This window comes from Lagenorhynchus albirostris, chromosome 17 (assembly GCF_949774975.1).
Source record: "Lagenorhynchus albirostris chromosome 17, mLagAlb1.1, whole genome shotgun sequence".
NCBI classification, from domain to species: Eukaryota; Metazoa; Chordata; class Mammalia; order Artiodactyla; family Delphinidae; genus Lagenorhynchus; species Lagenorhynchus albirostris.
Window position 1 is genome coordinate 63,955,261 of NC_083111.1, and position 16,695 is coordinate 63,971,955.

General features: G+C 36.2%; 1 protein-coding gene across 1 annotated transcript in view; it reads left to right on the forward strand.

Moving 5' to 3' along the window:
- MTBP (MDM2 binding protein) overlaps window positions 1-16,695 on the forward strand; it is a 73,936-nt gene that overhangs the window by 28,852 nt on the left and 28,389 nt on the right. Inside the window, exons 12-14 of the mRNA XM_060127701.1 lie at window positions 5,894-6,067; window positions 7,264-7,371; window positions 16,323-16,478. Of these exons, the coding sequence (XP_059983684.1) occupies window positions 5,894-6,067; window positions 7,264-7,371; window positions 16,323-16,478 (438 nt within the window). The remainder of the gene's footprint in view (window positions 1-5,893; window positions 6,068-7,263; window positions 7,372-16,322; window positions 16,479-16,695) is intronic.

Here is a 16,695-nt window from a genome sequence, read left to right on the forward strand (position 1 = left end):
TCGTATGGTAGTTCTATTTGTAGTTTTTTAAGGAACCTCCATACTGTTCTCCATAGTGGCTGTATTAATTTACATTCCCACTAACAGTGCAAGAAAAGAAAGGGTGTTACTGGCTTTTAAGAACCACTGAGAAACTTATTGATATAAAATATGACTTGATTTTTATTATACTAGAATTTTGTTTGCTAATGAAACTAATAGTGGTACATCTCTTCATTATAGTTCATATGTTATTCGTAAAATTTGATACAACTAAAGGACACTTGGAATTTCTGCTTCTCCCATTTTACCTATATAGTAGATCCAAAGTGGATGTTTTTTTAGTGGGAGAGGGGGCATGCAAGCCAATCAATCTCTTATAAGTTGATAGTGTAAAAATAACAGATGAAAATAGAAATGTTTTGTTGTAATCATTTTCCCTTATTTCTTTAGGAAGAGCTATGGGAATTGAATAACTATGCTAATTGTAAATCTGTTAGTCTCTGTGGTATTTACATAAAAGTTATCTGATAAGTCTTCAGTTAACACCTGCCAAATCTGGAGCAAAGTTTTTTAAATGACTGCATGGTCATTATGGTTAGGGGAGTTCTTTAAAATAAACATTTTTCTCTTGAGGAAAATAAGATTGTTGTAACTACAGGCTTCAGTGATTAAAGTGCTTTATAGTACCTTCATTGGGAGACAGGATTTAAAATAAATGTGGAAAGAATGTCATGGATTGAAGAGGCATATAACTTGAATTGGCAAGGTGCTAAATTGGTAAATGAATTAAGGTCACTATAACTCTTGGCAAATCTTAGTTTCAAATACAACTGGTAACAGTGTTGTTCCTTTCTGATAACCTTTATTTAAATTCCTTTTCTAGGACTGATGTTTAAGAACAGGATTACTGTTTGTATTGCTAGCTAATTGCAAAAAATTTTTTTGTACTTCATGGTTTTTTGGGGGGATAGTCTTTAACCCACAGTGTGTTCATATCTGTGAAATAAACTGTTGTAATAAAGTTACAGTAGATTTTTTCTTAGCATATATATATGTACACACACATACTATATATATACTGTATATAAATACACACGTATATATTATGTATATATCTCAAAACGCTAAGAACTTTTTTAGTGAGCAGAACCTTATATTCCTAAAATCATTATAAATTTAAAAACCTCAGCTTTATTGAGTTATAATTCACACACCATACAATTGAACCATTTAAAATACAATTGCATGGTTTTTAGTCTATTACAGGATGGATTACCAGTGTGCAACCATCACCACAATCAATTTGAGGACATTTTCTTCTCCCCAGAAAGCAGCCCCACGCCCATTAGCAGTTACTCCTGATTCCCATCACCTACTTCTCTTCCCAGCCCATAGGCAGCACTAATCTATTTCTGTCTGTGTAGATTGCCTGGACACTTGATCTAAGCGTAGTCATATGGTATGCCATCTTTCATGACTGCCTTCTTTCAAGGATAGCATAATGTTTTCAAGGTTCATCCATGTTGTAGTATAGTACTTCATGTCTTTCTATTGCTGAATAATATTTCAGTCATTTGAATATATCACATTTTATTTATTCACACATCAGTTGAAGTGTTTGACAGTTTGGGGCTATTATAAATAATGCTGCTATAAATACTTGTGTATATATTTTTGTGTGAACATATGCTTAAAATTATTTTGGATATAAACCTAGGAATGGGATTTTGGATTGTATATTAACTATATGTTAAACTTTTTGAAGAATTGCCTAAATGTTTTCTAAAGTGGCAGTACCATTTTATATTCCCAGCAGCAATTTACGGGGGTTCCAGTTTCTGTACATCCTCATCAACACCTGTTATTGTCTGTATTTTTGATTATAGTCATCCAAGGGATGTGAAGTGGTATCTCTTTGTGGTCTGGATTTACGTGACCATATTGGCCAATGATGTTAAGAATCTTTCCACTCTTTCCACATGCTTATTGGCCATTTGTATATTCTATGGAGGAATGCCTATTCAGACTTCTTACCCACTTTTTGAGTTGTCTCTTTGTTATGAGTTGTAGGAGTTATTTATATATTCTAGATACAAATCCCTTATAAAATACGTGATTTACAAAAATTTTCCCTTATTTCATGGGTTGACTTTTTTTTTAATTGGTACTATTGAGCAATTAGAATACTTTAGGCAGTGATCTAAGCACTTTCCATGCAGCGTCTCACATTTAATCCTAACAGCAGCCTTGTCATATGGATACTTTTTTTAAAATTAATAAACTTTATTTTTTTAGAGCAGTTTTAGGTGCACAGGAAAACTGAGTGGAAAGTACAGAGAATTTCCATATAGCCCATGTCCCCACACACGTATAACCTCCCCCCTTATCAACATCACACATCAGAGTGGTACCTTTGTTACAATTGATGAGCCTACATTGACACATTTATCACCCAAACTCCATAGTGGATTGACTTTTCATTCTCTTGATGATGTGCTTTGAAGCACAAAGATGCTTAATTTTCATGAAATCCAATTTTCTATTTCTTTTTGTTGTTGTTGTTGCTTGTACTTCGGGTCTCATATTTAATAGATGATTGCCTAATCTAGGGTCATGAAGACTTATGCCTTTGTCTGTTTTCTTCCAAGAATTTTAAAGTTTTACCTCTTACATTTACATCTATGATCCATTTTGAATTATTTTTTTTTTACATATTGGGAGGTAGGGGGTAAGGGTCCAACTTCATTCTTTTGCATATGGATGTCCCGTTATTCCAAGACCATTTTTGAAAAGACTGTTCTTTCTCCATCAAATTGTCTTGGCACCTTTATTGAAAACCATTTGACTGTAAATGTGAGGGCATATTTCTGGACTCTCAGTTCTATTCTATTAATCTGTATGTCTGTCCTTATACCAGTGCCTCCCTGTCTTGATTACTGTAGCTTTATAGTAAGTTCCCACACTGACAAGTATGAATCCTTTTTCACTTTGCCCTTACTACACACTGACATTCTTCTCATTTCCTTTACATTCTTCCTCATTTCACATTTTCTTCTCAGTCCTCCCAGAATGGTCATATAGTAATTTTAGATTAATGTTCATTGTTTTAATTATTATGATCTAATCACTATTCACAGTTGAGCCATATACTATATTTTATTTTTCTTTCCTGTACAATAGTTTGTTTTACCTAGAGTTAATGATTTTTTTAAAAAATTCAATCACAAAGCCTTCCCCTAGTTGTGAAACTCCTTTCAGTACATTAAAGCATATTAACCATCCTATCAATCATGTATATGTAAGAAATCTCTTCTGGATCTTTATGACCTGCCTAATCTAGACTGGTTGGTTTTACTTTCCAGATTTGTTCCATAGCTTTTGGATCTAAGACTCTTTTCATCATAGAAATTTTGTTTGCTTTCTTTGTTGGTTCCTGGGATCCTTTAATCTTCCTGTTGTTTTCATTTTCCCATTTTGGTGGAGCACATTCTCTAAAATCATCCTGAGAAAAGGTGCATAGGAGGGAAGGTGCATAGGAGGGAAATTTTTGAGACCCTCTATGCCTGGAAAAGTTTTTATTCTACCGTCTCATTTGAATATAGCATTCTAGGTTGGAGAATATTTTTCCAGTGGAATTTTGAAGGCATTGTTCCCATTGTTCCCAGTTGTCCCATTGTTTTCCAGCTTTTAGTGAGGCTACTTAGAAGTCTTGTGCCATTCTCATTTTTCATTTTTTTAAATAAGAAACCTAAGTTTTCTCTGGTATTTTGTAGAATATACTTGTTCTTCTTAGTCTTCTGAATTTTCATGATGATGCACCTTGGTGGGTCTGTTTTTATTTTTGGTGTGTCTATTTTATTCTAGCATGCCTGGAAGCTTTTTTGTTTTTTGGGAAAAAAATTATTATTATTATTATTTTTGGCTGTGCTGCACAGCTTGCAGAATCTTAGTTCCCTGACCAGGGATTGAACCCTGGCCCCCAGCAGTGAAAGTGCTGAGTCCTAACCACTGGACTGCCAGGGTATTCCCAGGAAAAATGTTCTTATCATTATTTTATTGATAATTTCCTTCCCTCCATTTTTTTATGTTCTCTCTTCTAATATTCCTGGTAGAATGTTGTTCCTCATAGCTTGTGTGTGTCTCTCTTCCTATTTTCCATTTCTTGGACTTTTTACTCTACTTTCTGATAGATTCACTGAACTTTATATGCTAACCTTTTAGTTGAAATATATATTTCTGCTTTCTTAATTTCCATGAGCTCTTTCTTATTTAGTGTTCTTTTCTTACAATTTCCTGTTCTTATTTAATGGATGCAATATAGTCTCTTCTCTGAGGATTTTAGTGCCTGATTTGTCTGTTGTTTGCTTTTGTTTTATGATTTCTTTTTACTGTATATTCTTTGCTTCCCTACAAGTCACTTTGTTTCTGTTTGCTTGCTTTGCCATATGGTTTTCATACTAGAGACTTTCCCTGACGTCCCATAGTGTTTGGCTGCCTGGTCCTATTTAAGAGGGGGTATGAGAAAGCTGATTGGAAAATCTGAGCGCATGTTTGGAGCTTGTTGACTTTGATCTTCATTTTAGGGTGATCTCACTGAGACATTAGGCAATCCCAAGGTTGGAATTCTTTGGTCCTTCCCCTAGTACTGACCGTATTTCTAAAAGAAGGCTCAATTCTACTATCTGGCTTCCAGAATGGTGGAAGTTATGTAGGTGAAGAAAGGTAAAGGGCCTCAATATTCACTATACAAGCATTCACTTAATGCAGTGATATTCAACTCCAACCCTAAGCTCTGTCTTGAATCTCCCAGGCCAGAGGCATTTTGTTTTACCTTCTCCAGAGAGTAACCACTAGTCTTCTGGGCTGGGGAGAGGACAGTCGTTTGCCTGAATAGAATAAGAAGGGTCAGGAGCCAAACTGCTTCTCAGGTAGACTTTCAACCTCCTTTCCTATTTCACCTTCATTTTGTTTGCAGTGCCATCCCAGAGTCTCTTGTCAGGGGCTATAGTATAAATTTTGCTGCTTCCAAGCTTTCCCTATTGTTTTTCTCAGCTTCCTTAACAATTGAGAGTCTGAGGTCTGTTACCATTTGTTCATCTGCTTTCCTGCTTTCAAGGTTTAGTTGCTATTGTCTCTTCTCTCAGACATTGGTTCTTGTAGTTTTATGCTATTTTAAAATTTATTCTCATTTCATGGAATTTCAGGAGATAATGAAAATAAATGCTTATGTCCAATTCACCATCTTCAACAAAAGGGATTCTACTTCTATTTTTAGTCTCAAAGGCTTCACAGTTTTTCCTCAACCTTCACTGTAACCCTCACTTGATTTGTTTTTAAAATGCACTGGACTGTCTTAACTGACCTTCACGTTTCTGGCAAGCCAGATTAATGAATGCTCTCCAGTCCTCCTGTAAAATACATTATGGATGCACACTGCAGGGACCAAAAAGCTACCCTTAAGTATATCTGTACACTTCTGCTCCCACAGTTGAGCTGTGTGTGCTTGCAGGCGTCAGTTTGTTCCACTTTAAAGAAGGAGAGGCTGGAAATAGTAGTTGATACGTTACGGGTGTGGATATATAGGAAAGACATATGGAATGCTAATGAGCCACATCAAAAGTTAATGAATGAGTACACATAGTTTTAATTTAAAGTAAAATATATATGTAAATTTTACTTTACATTAATGTAAAGTAAAACGTATATGCTTTGTGAGTATCATTTTTGTTATGATTCTCTGCTTTAACAGCTTCCTCAGTTAAATGAACAACTACTGCCCCCAATGTATTGGGTAACACCTTGTTTTGAAATAACATAGACATGTCATTATATCCTATGGATCAAATGTATGATTCTGCTATGTTGTCTGCTGAATTTTCACATACTTAACAAAATAATTGTTTTTGTTTAGTTCCAGATGTTGAAGTGAAAGGAGAGAGTTCTAGCTATTATCTCTTGTTACAAGGTAATGGCAACAGAAAGTGTAAAGCCACATTGATTCACTCAGCCAACCAAATCAATGGCTCATTTGCACTCAGTTTAATTCATGGAAAGATGAAAGCAAAGACAGAAGAGACCGAACTGAGTAAGTGTTAACTTTAGGTGGAAAACAAAACATTTTTACATTTCTTTGTGTACATACTTAACTTTTAATGAACTTATTGTCTCCAAACTCCATTTCACTTTCAGTAAATTTACTTTTATTTTAAATATTTTATAACATATTTGGACAGTTTAGAGTGCAGAGAATTAATCCCTTATACATTATACTTAGTAAAATTTAGTAGGCCAGCCTTCAATTCCAAATAGGAAAATTTTTAGTGTTTTCCACTTTAAACAAGTATTATTTTTCTAGAATTTATTTCTTATTTTCACTTACTTTCTCTCAAGCGTCTCGTTCTATTTTATTGCCCATCTTTTTATTTTTCTCTCCAAGCTCCATGCTTTGGTTACCTATCACTGTATGACGAACTACCCCAAATGCAGCTTAATAATGGCGATTTACTATAATGTCTCATAGTCCTGTAGGTTGACTGGGCTCAGCTGGATGTTTCTGTTTTGAAGATCCACATATGACTACAGTCACACACAGCTGGGGCTTCAATCATTTTGAAGACTTAACAGGGCTTGGTGTGTAAGATGGCTCTTAACCTGCACGCGTGGTGCCTGGGTTAGGATGGCTGGAACAGATGCGAGCCTACTTCCTCTTCACGTGACCTGTCCTCCTGGCCAACTTGGGCTTCCTCACAACATCATGGTCTCTGGGGAGTCTGATTCCTTCTATGGTTGCTAACTGCTCTTAGAGCAGTTGTTCTAAGAAGCTATAAGGCTTCCTGTGACCTAGCCATTCATTGTCACTTTCACTACACCTTATTAGTTACGTGAGGCCAACCTAGATTCACTGTGGAAGGGACTGCACGGCGAATGAGTGGCAGGAAGTGTGATTCACTGGGAAGCCATCTTTGGAGACCAGCTCCCATACTCTGTCTGTGTTTTGTGTAAGAGTTTCAAGAGCCAAGCAGGTAGAAGAAAAGGTGGTGGAAGGAATTCTATTCTGCTACCTAAATTCTCTCAATTTAAGAAGGAGGTCAAAGTTTAAAATGCAAAATAATTTAGTACACTTATTTTCTGCTGCTCAATTATTATTATTTACTTTGAAATATGCAAGGTCAAGAAAGATGAGTAATTGACTTTTAATTATGTTATAACACATTTCTTGAGGACTGAATATTGATTTTTGTTACAAATCGTCTTAAATACTGACTTTTTTCTGTTTTTCAGGCTTTCCTCTTGACCTTTTGTCACTTCCAAATTTCTCTGGGGAGCAGCTTATACAGAGAGAGAAACAGTTAGCTAATGTTCAGGCTTTGGCTTTGAAAGAATGTCTGAGTAAGTAATGATTGGTGCATTTGATTCTGGTGTAGGAATATTGACTTGTTCAGACCTAAGGCATTGTTATTTTGTCACTTTTTCTTATACACTTTGTCTTTTAGATATGATATTCATTTGTAGAACTATTTATTTGTTACACTGAGTCTTAGTTGCGGCTTGCCGGCTCCTTAGTTGTGGCACGTGGGTTCCTTAGTTGCAGCACACAGGCTCCTTAGTTGCAGCATGCAGGCTCCTTAGTTGTGGCATGTGGACTCTTAGTTGCAGCATGCATGCGGGAATCTAGTTGCCCGGCCAGGGATCGAACCTGGGCCCCCTGCATTGGGAGTGTGGAGTCTTAACCACTGCACCACCAGGGAAGTCCCTGTAGAGCTGTTCTTGATAGAGGTGAGGTAGGGTAGAAAAGGTCTGTAACTTTTTTCCCACCAGATTCAGTATATTGCTATTGTACATTGCTTTTAACATTTATAATAATATTTGTCCAGGAAAATTTTGTTTCTCATTATTTTTAACTGTATGCTAGAAAAGACACCTAAGTTTTATTATTCTGGTTAATGTAGTAATTTTTACAAAATTTCTCTTTATATCTTTTTGGCTATACTGGAGGATAGAGACTGCAAATAGAAGAAAATACAAATCTAGAGAAATTAATATGTTAACGTGAGCATTGATCCTTAGACTTTAATCATAACTAAGCACATTTCACATACTGAGTGAAGTTGGCACTATGGATTTTTCTTTATTCAAGAAATTGACACTTTTTTAAGGGTCGTTATTTAAGGTTTTTCCTCTATTACTAAATGTTAACTTGGTTATCAGTCTTAACATTGTTTTTATAAATAATCATTCATTAGTACCTAATCTGGACTTATTTTAAGCTAATTGATATAGAATTTCTAAGAAACTAATTCAAATTGTGAGGCCTCATTAGTTACATATAGAAAAAATGATTATTAAGTAGATACATTATAAAATGAAAAATATCACTTTTTTTTTTTTTTTGGCAGTACGCGGGCCTCTCGCTGTTGTGGCCTCTCCTGTTGCGGAGCACAGGCTCCGGACGTGCAGGCCCAGTGGCCATGGCTCACGGGCCCAGCCGCTCCGCGGCATGTGGGATCTTCCTGTACCAGGGCACGAGCCCACGTCCCCTGCATCGGCAGGCGGACTCTCAACCATTGAGCCACCAGGGAAGCCCCACTCTTTTCTTTAAAAGCATTTAAAAAATACCTTGGATTCAGTATTTTGTTTTATTCAATGGAAAATAATTTTAGAATACTTGGTCTTGATTATTCATATAAGAATTATCTACTTTTTCAATTGTACAAAGGTAATTGTGTAGTCTTAAACTCCTTGAACCACTTTTTTTTAACTATGAAAATGATATTAGCTCAAGGAAAGTATAATTAGGAAATGCAAATTAGTTTCAATAAAAGGTACTACATATTAACCCAAGGGAAAAAAAGTAAAAATAAAGTTACCATATGATCCAGCAATCTGACTCTTGAGCATGTATCTGGAAAAGGTGGAAACTGAAGGGGGAGAGGGAGGTCCAAGAGGGAGGGGATATAGGTATACATATAGCTGATTCACTTCATTGTACAGCAGAAACTAACACAACACTGTAAAGCTATTTTACTAGAATAAGAAAAAAAAAAGATACATGTACCCCAACGTTCATAGCAGCACTATTTACAATAGCTAAGACATGGAAGCAACCTAAATGTCCATCAGCAGATGAATAGATAAAGAGGATGTGGAATATTACTCAACAATAAAAAAGAATTAAATAACGCCATTTGCAGCAACATGGATGGACCTAGAGATTACCACAATAAATGAAGTAAGTCAGACAGGGAAAGATAAATACCATATGATATAACTTACATGTGGAATCTAAAAGAATGATACAAGTGAACTTATTTCCAAAACAGAAAGACTCACTGACATAGAAAACAAACTTACGGTTACCAAAGAAGACCGTGGGGTGGGAGGTGGGGGCGATGGGGGGTGGATAAGTTAGGAGTGTGGGTTAGCAAATATAGACTACGCTACATAAAACAGGTAAGCAACAAGGCCCTGCTGTAGAGCACAGGGAGCTATATTGAGTACCTTGTAATAACCTGTAATGGAAAAGAATCTGAAAAAGAATATATATATATATATTTATATTTATATGTATATATCTGAATCACTTTGCTGTACACCTGAAACTAACACAACAGTGTAAATCAACTATACTTCAATTAAAAAGAAAAAGGAAAAAAATGCTGAAATACTAGTATTTTTGTGGATAAAACTCCTTTATTTCTAACATCTGCTAGCTTAGTGTTATTCACTTCTTGACTTTGTTCTAGCCCTGCTAAACCCCCTTTAGGCTTTGATTCTTTGCCATAAGCCTCTGTCAGCTCTTTAAACTGAGTTCCTTCAACATCTCCCCTCTCTTTCATCTTCACCTCTCTTCCTTACCCTTCCAACCAGAAAAACTGTGAGAGTGGAAGAATGGGCAGCTATCTGAAGTTGGTATATCTCTCCTTTGGGTAAGAAGAGTTAAGCCCAGTAAGGCCATCCCTCCTGCTTGGTTGGGAAGGGAAATATAATTATAATTAGGTTGTTGCCTAGTAGTTGTGATTGGAAGCTCTGCTGGGGGTGGGGAGGGGGAAGAAAGTGCTAAATAAATGCTGAAAATGTAGAAGTTACCAGCATCTGAGCTGTAAAACAGGCAGCAGCTGTAAGGATGCCACAGCACTGGGCAAGGGCAAGTAGGGGGCCTGAAGTTGAAGGAAGCCTCAGAGCTAGTAGCTGCTGGAGACATCAGCTCTGGGGGTTTCCATGTACTAGCCAGTTTGTAATCTAGAGCATTAAATCTTGATTAAGATTAATGATCCAGTTAATCTATTTATGATGGAATTATTTGCTTAACCAATCTCTCCTCTACCCAGAGAGTTAATAATGAATTGAAAATCTGGGGACAAAGATGCATCTGTTTAGATTTCAAATATCTCTAAAGACAGAGGAGAATGACAACAAAATGAAGTTTCCAACGTAAGACTATCTTAGTGTCTATTTCAGTGATTTTCAAAGAAGTGAATATAAATATAAAAGTATTTAAATCGATACAGTTAATTTATACATGATGAAAACTGATATAATAGGAACAGTTTTCTTTGGGAAAAAAATTAACATTTCAGTATCAATACAGATTGTAGTCTTTGCTGGAAAACAAAAAGTTGTTCAAATTTTTTTTGAAAATTATCAATAAGACATGGAGTAAACTTATTCTTATCTCCCCCACTGTTTATCTGAGTATACTGCATCAGAACAAGCAACTGGAAAAATCTGCATGAAAATTTACTCACATTAATGAGGTACTCTGTTTTTTAAAATAACACAAAAATCAAATAAAATTTCTGTTAGGGTTTAATTTTTTAGAATAATTTATTTTTATTAATTCTATTCTTAAAATTTATATCTAATTTTTATTTATTTGTTTATATTTTTTATTGTAGTATAGTTGCTTTACAATGTTGTGTTAATTTATACTGTACAGTAAAGTGAATCAGCTATATGTATACATATATACCCTCTTTTTTGGATTTCTTTCTCATTTAGGTCATGACAGAACACTGAGTAGAGTGTTGTACAGTAGGTTCTGTGCTGTACAGTAGGTTCTCATTACCTGTTTTTATACATAGTATAAAGTTACCTGTTTTATACATAGTATCAGTAGTGTATATATGTCAATCCCAATCTCCCAATTCATCCCCCCACACTTCCCCCTTGGTATCCATACGTTTGTTCTCTTCTTCTGTGTCACTGTTTCTGCTTTGTAAATAAGATCGTCTATACCAGTTTTTTCAGATTCCACATGTGTGCATTAATATACGATATTTGTTTTTCTCTTTCTGACTTACTTCACTCTGTATGACAGTCTCTAGGTCCATCCATGTCTCTACAGATAACCCAATTTCGTTCCTTTTTATGGCTGAGTAATATTCCATTGTATATGTACCACATCTTCTTTATCCATTCCTCTGTTGATGGATATTCAGATTGCTTTCATGTCCTGGCTATTGTAATAGTGCTGTAATGAACATTGGGGTCCATGTGTCTTTTCAAATTGTTTTTCTCTGGATATATGCTGAGGAGTGGGATTGCTAGATCATATGATAACTCTATTTTTAGTTTTCTAAGGAACCTCCATACTATATCTAGATATAGATGTATAGATAGTTAGATATAAACATTTAGAATGATATATAAATTTTATAATTTATGTTTTACCTGATCTTTATAATTTATAAATTTTGTATTTAGAAATATTAAGTATCTTGTTTCACTGATTTTTAAAGAAAAGGTTTAAGAATGCTGAACAATTTTTAAATAAAAAACTGTTCAGTGTGATACAAAACAAATACCAAAATAGCAGTATTGACATTTTGCTCCAGGATTGTGGTCACTACTCTGAGTTTCCCACATCTTTTTTAAATCTATAGAACCCAGTGCAGCCCTGATTGGTGGTCCATCTGCTGATACTTTTAGATATTTTACACTCTATTTTTCTTAGTTAAGTCCTGAGTTATTACTAGCTTTCTTAGGAAAAGCATTCTTTTGCTAATTCGTTTTTAGACTTTAGTCCAGTATTTTTCTCCCAAATCTTTATCTGCCACTTGTGTTGCAAACTCACTTGTGTAGAGATTATTTTTCACCTAGGTAAATTATCCTGCTCATAACCCTATTAAACCTTATCTGTTTTCTCTCTCTATTGCCCAGTCATCAAGGTCAATAGGAAGTCATATCCTGCTCTTCAGATTGCCCGTTATTGTAATATAATTGACAGTTTTAATAAGCATAGGTCAGGTTCATTATTTAAGTATATTTTTAGCATTAATAAAAATTTGGGGCTAATTTCTGTAGCACATTACTTACTGTGCATCTTTCAGATGAAAGCAAATCTTTGACAACTTTTCATTTTAGATGGCTCCCAGAAGATGGTAAGAAAATAAAAAGCTTCAACTGAAGCTTCATCTTCACTAAGAAAATGTAATAAAAGCAGCATTTATTACAACTCTTACTTTACCATTACTAATGTTCTTGACTGCAGAACTCATGTGTTACTTATTTTGGATCGGAACTGGATCGAGCCTGGCAACATCCAGGTTGGTGAGGTGGGATTTTACAGAGGCGTCCAGCTATTCCCTTGTATTATTTATGTGCCAGCCTCACACGGTGTGATGGAATATGCTTTACTCCTCTGTATCTAAGGGCACAGCGCAGTACTTTGCAGACAGTGCATACTCAATAAATATTTGTTGAATTGAATTCCCTACGAATTTATAGTTCACTATTTTATTATAGAAGAAAATGTTATTAGTTCAGAAGTGTTTTAAAAATGAAATATTTTTATAAAAGTAGTACATGGGTATAGTTAAAAATTTCGAATGCTATTGAAAAACCTAAAATGGAAAACAGCAGTGCCCTGCCTTCTCCCCATCTTTCTGTCTCTGTCCACAGGCAGCTGCCCTCAGCTCTTCCGGCTGGTTTTCCTTGACCTTTCCTCCAGCTTTATGAATAACATATGTATGCTGTTATTTCTTGATTTACCAGTTTTAGACATTATCTTAATGCCTAACTATGGAACTGAATACTTAGCTTTCCCACATCAACTTCCCTTTCCCTTTCCATCCTTTACAGTGAAATCATGAATTGGGGTTAAACTAATGGTTAGTTTTAACATTTCCTCCTCCCTCTGTCCCTCCCTCTTCCTTCCTTCCTTCCCTCCTTCCTCCCTCCCTCCCTTCCTCCTTCCCTCCCTCCCTCCCTCCCTCCTTCTCTCCCTCTCTTTCTTTCTTTCTTTCTTTGTTTCCCTCTCTCTCTCTCCCTCCCTCCCTTCCTTTGTCTCTTCCTGTCTAGCTATCCATCTACCTACCTACCTATGTACCTATGTATAAGTTTACTGCTGAGTCATGTAGTATATGATGATGGTCAACTCTCCTTTCTTGTATAATCTTTTTTTTTTTTAAGGTTGATAATCACCTTATTTTTAATTTGCCCATTCTTCTGTACAGGCAAAATACTGTTATGTTTTCCCAGAGCCTCCAACATTTCTGCCACACATTTATTGCATGTTCAAACTCAGTAGTTCCTTTTTATTTCTCATAGTTTTTTTTTTTTCTGGAGTGTTTCATATTTTACTGTATTTTAGACAAAATGCTTCCTTAGACCTACTGACATCTTAAGGGACTCCTGTTTCCTCTTCTCTTCTTTTGGAATCTCCTGTTTTCTAGACCCCTTGTCCTCCCTTTTTCTTTGAATTCCCCTCTTGTTTGGTTGGAGCATATCTTGCAGTAGCTTCCTGAGTAAAAGTTCATTCATGGCGTATACATTTTTCAAGCTCTTGCATGTCTGAAAATATCTTCACTAGATTGATAATCCATATAGACTTCCAGGTTAAAAATTGTTTACCCTTAGAATTTTGAAGACATTGTCCCATTGTCTTTTTTTTTTTTCTTTGGCCACGTGGCACGACATGCGGGAGCCCTGACCAAGGATCACACCTGTGTCCCCTGCAGTGGAAAAGCAGAGTCTTAACCACTGGACCACCAGGGAAGTCCCTATCCCATTGTGTTTTATGTTGCTGTGTTCCTGTTGACAAATCTCATACTAGTCTTATCCTTTGAAGTGGCCTATTTTTGGTTTGTTTTTACCCCTTCTAGAACTTTTACCACCAGAAGCTTTGTCTCTGAAAGCTTTACTCTGAATCATAATGTGCGTGTTCCCCTTTCCCCCCCTCTCCAATGTATTGAGCTCTGTATTTTTTTTTTCTTTTTTTTTGGCGGTACGCGGGCCTCTCACTGCTGTGGCCTCTCCCATTGCGGAGCACAGGCTCCGGATGCGCAGGCCCAGAGGCCATGGCTCACGGGCCCAGCCACTCCGCGGCATGTGGGATCCTCCCAGACCGGGGCACGAACCTGTGTCCCCTGCATCGGCAGGTGGACTCTCAACCACTGCGCCACCAGGGAAGCCCTGAGCTGTGTACTTGATGAGCCATATGAACAGAAGATTCACGTTCTTAAGTCTGAAAATTTTTACCTCTGTAATAATTTTTTCTCCCATTTTCTTTTTTTCTTTCTAGAACTCTAATTAGTTATATGTCAGCTTTTTTTGGACAGAATGGCTGCTTTTCCTTCCTGTTTCCATATTATTATCTCTTCGTTCTAGTTTCTGGGAGATGTCTTGCAGCTTTTAAAAATTTGAGCTCTCATGTGATTAATTTTAAAAAATATTTTCTTGTTCATTGACTTCCTTTATCAGAGCATCCTGTATTTGTTTCATGAGTATAGTATCTTCTCTTATTTCGACGAGAGTATTAATTATGGCAAGTTTTCTTTTGTTCCCTGGAATGTTTTTATTTCTGCTGGGCTCCTGTTTTCTTTTTGCTTGCTTTAGCCTCTCCTTTTCATCCTGGACTTTTTTTTAGCTTGGAGGGGCCTAGTAAATAATACCTGTTTTCTCTCCCAAATTTGGAACCAATTGAGAAATAAACTTAAGAAACACACTGATGGAGATAAATTACAGATAAATTACTGAGTTGAAGGATATGACTTTTTAGATCTATGGTGGGTTTTCTTCTACATATACCCAGAATTGAATTTAGCCCCTGAATGACAGCCAGAGCGGGACACCTGCAGATCAACCCTGACCGGGCAGGGCCCTCACTGCATTGCAGAGAGTGTGTATCCTAAGAACTTGCTAGCTCAGATGAAAGTTGGAGAGGAAAGGTTTAATCAGAACGTGCCTAGTTTCTTCTCCAGACTAGCTCAGTGAGTGATGGGAGGGAAAGGGGAGCTGGGAGCATTACTGAATCAAAGTCCTTACACGTCTAAACATAAGACCATGGAAATGCAGAGTCCCTTCTCCCCTCAGTACCTTTCTTTAGATGTCTAGTGATTTTTTTTCTGTCTGTCCTAAGTGGGAAATTTTATGTCTCACTATAATGTAATATCTGGGAAGCTTCAAGAGTGGTGGAGTAGCTACTTAACATTTTGGTTGTGAGCTCCTATCCTTAATTCCACTGTAATGTCAGTATCAAGCTCTTTTCTATGGGGGCATTCAGTTTTTGAAAAGGAGAATCCTTTAGTCTTTTCAGTGGGGCATTTGTAGCTGCTAGCTTTCTGGCCCCAGGGTTGGAGTCTGACCTTTCAGGATGTAGACTCTTACTTAATCTCTTAGTTGTAACTCCAGCATCAGTACCACCTTTTAATGTTCCTGACATTCTGCAGTCTGAGACTCCTTTTCTGTTTCTACCCAAAAAAATGAGAGCAGAGTCATCTGGCTTGAGGGCTGGAGGCTAGATACAGAACGTCCATGTGTGTCTAGTCTTGTTTTAGCTCAGGACCTTCCTGATACCTCTGCAGGCACCCAAGTTAACACTTCCTCTGCTCTGCAAACTCTCAGTTACCACTCCAGCATTATCTTATCTTCCAAAATTTGTTGAAAACTGTCACTATTTATTGTCTTCTTTTGTTGTCCTCTTTTATTCCTCTGTTGTGATTTTAAGTTTTGGGTGGGAGAAGAAATAGATGGAAATGGCCAAACCACCACATTTAACTGAAAGTCTTACAGGTTTTATTTTCACATAAACACCAACATAAGGCTGTTCTTCATGCTCTGCAGTGTATTCCTGAAAAGTTCCGTAAACTTGCCTTTACCGTTGGTCACCTTTTAGTGTTAACAAGTCACTGTATTTCTGTTTATCTCACAAAACTGGAAATTCTACCGTTACCTTCAAATGGGACTAAATTGAAAACAGGCCTACCCAGGAACGTTGATTTGCTGGAGAGATTCATTTGTTTTATTTTTGAAAATATTTCCCATAAAAGACTAGTAGATGAGCTCGCAAGGCTTTAAAATGACAGTTATATTGTTAATCATATTGATTTGTTGTCTTACAGAAAGGAGAAAGTTAGCAAAGCAGCCAGAAGTACTTTCTGTGGATGAACTCAAAAGTCTATTAATACTCACAAGGGAATGCTTTTTCGATCATTTTGATGCTATTATCCCTAAAACAAGTCTAATAAAGACAGACAACACCTCCAATAGGTTAAATGGTAAGTTTTCTGTTACTTTAAACATTAGTTCTTTTGTGTGTGTGGCATTTATGATGGTTATTTATTATTAAAACTAATAAAATATATCAATCAAATAAAAATCTATCATAAATTTTAATAGTGATATATACTTGTATATACAAGTATGTATGTATATATAATAAGCTGTATTTTTCATCATTTAAACAGTAGAAATTCTCTGATAATTTCTTTCTTG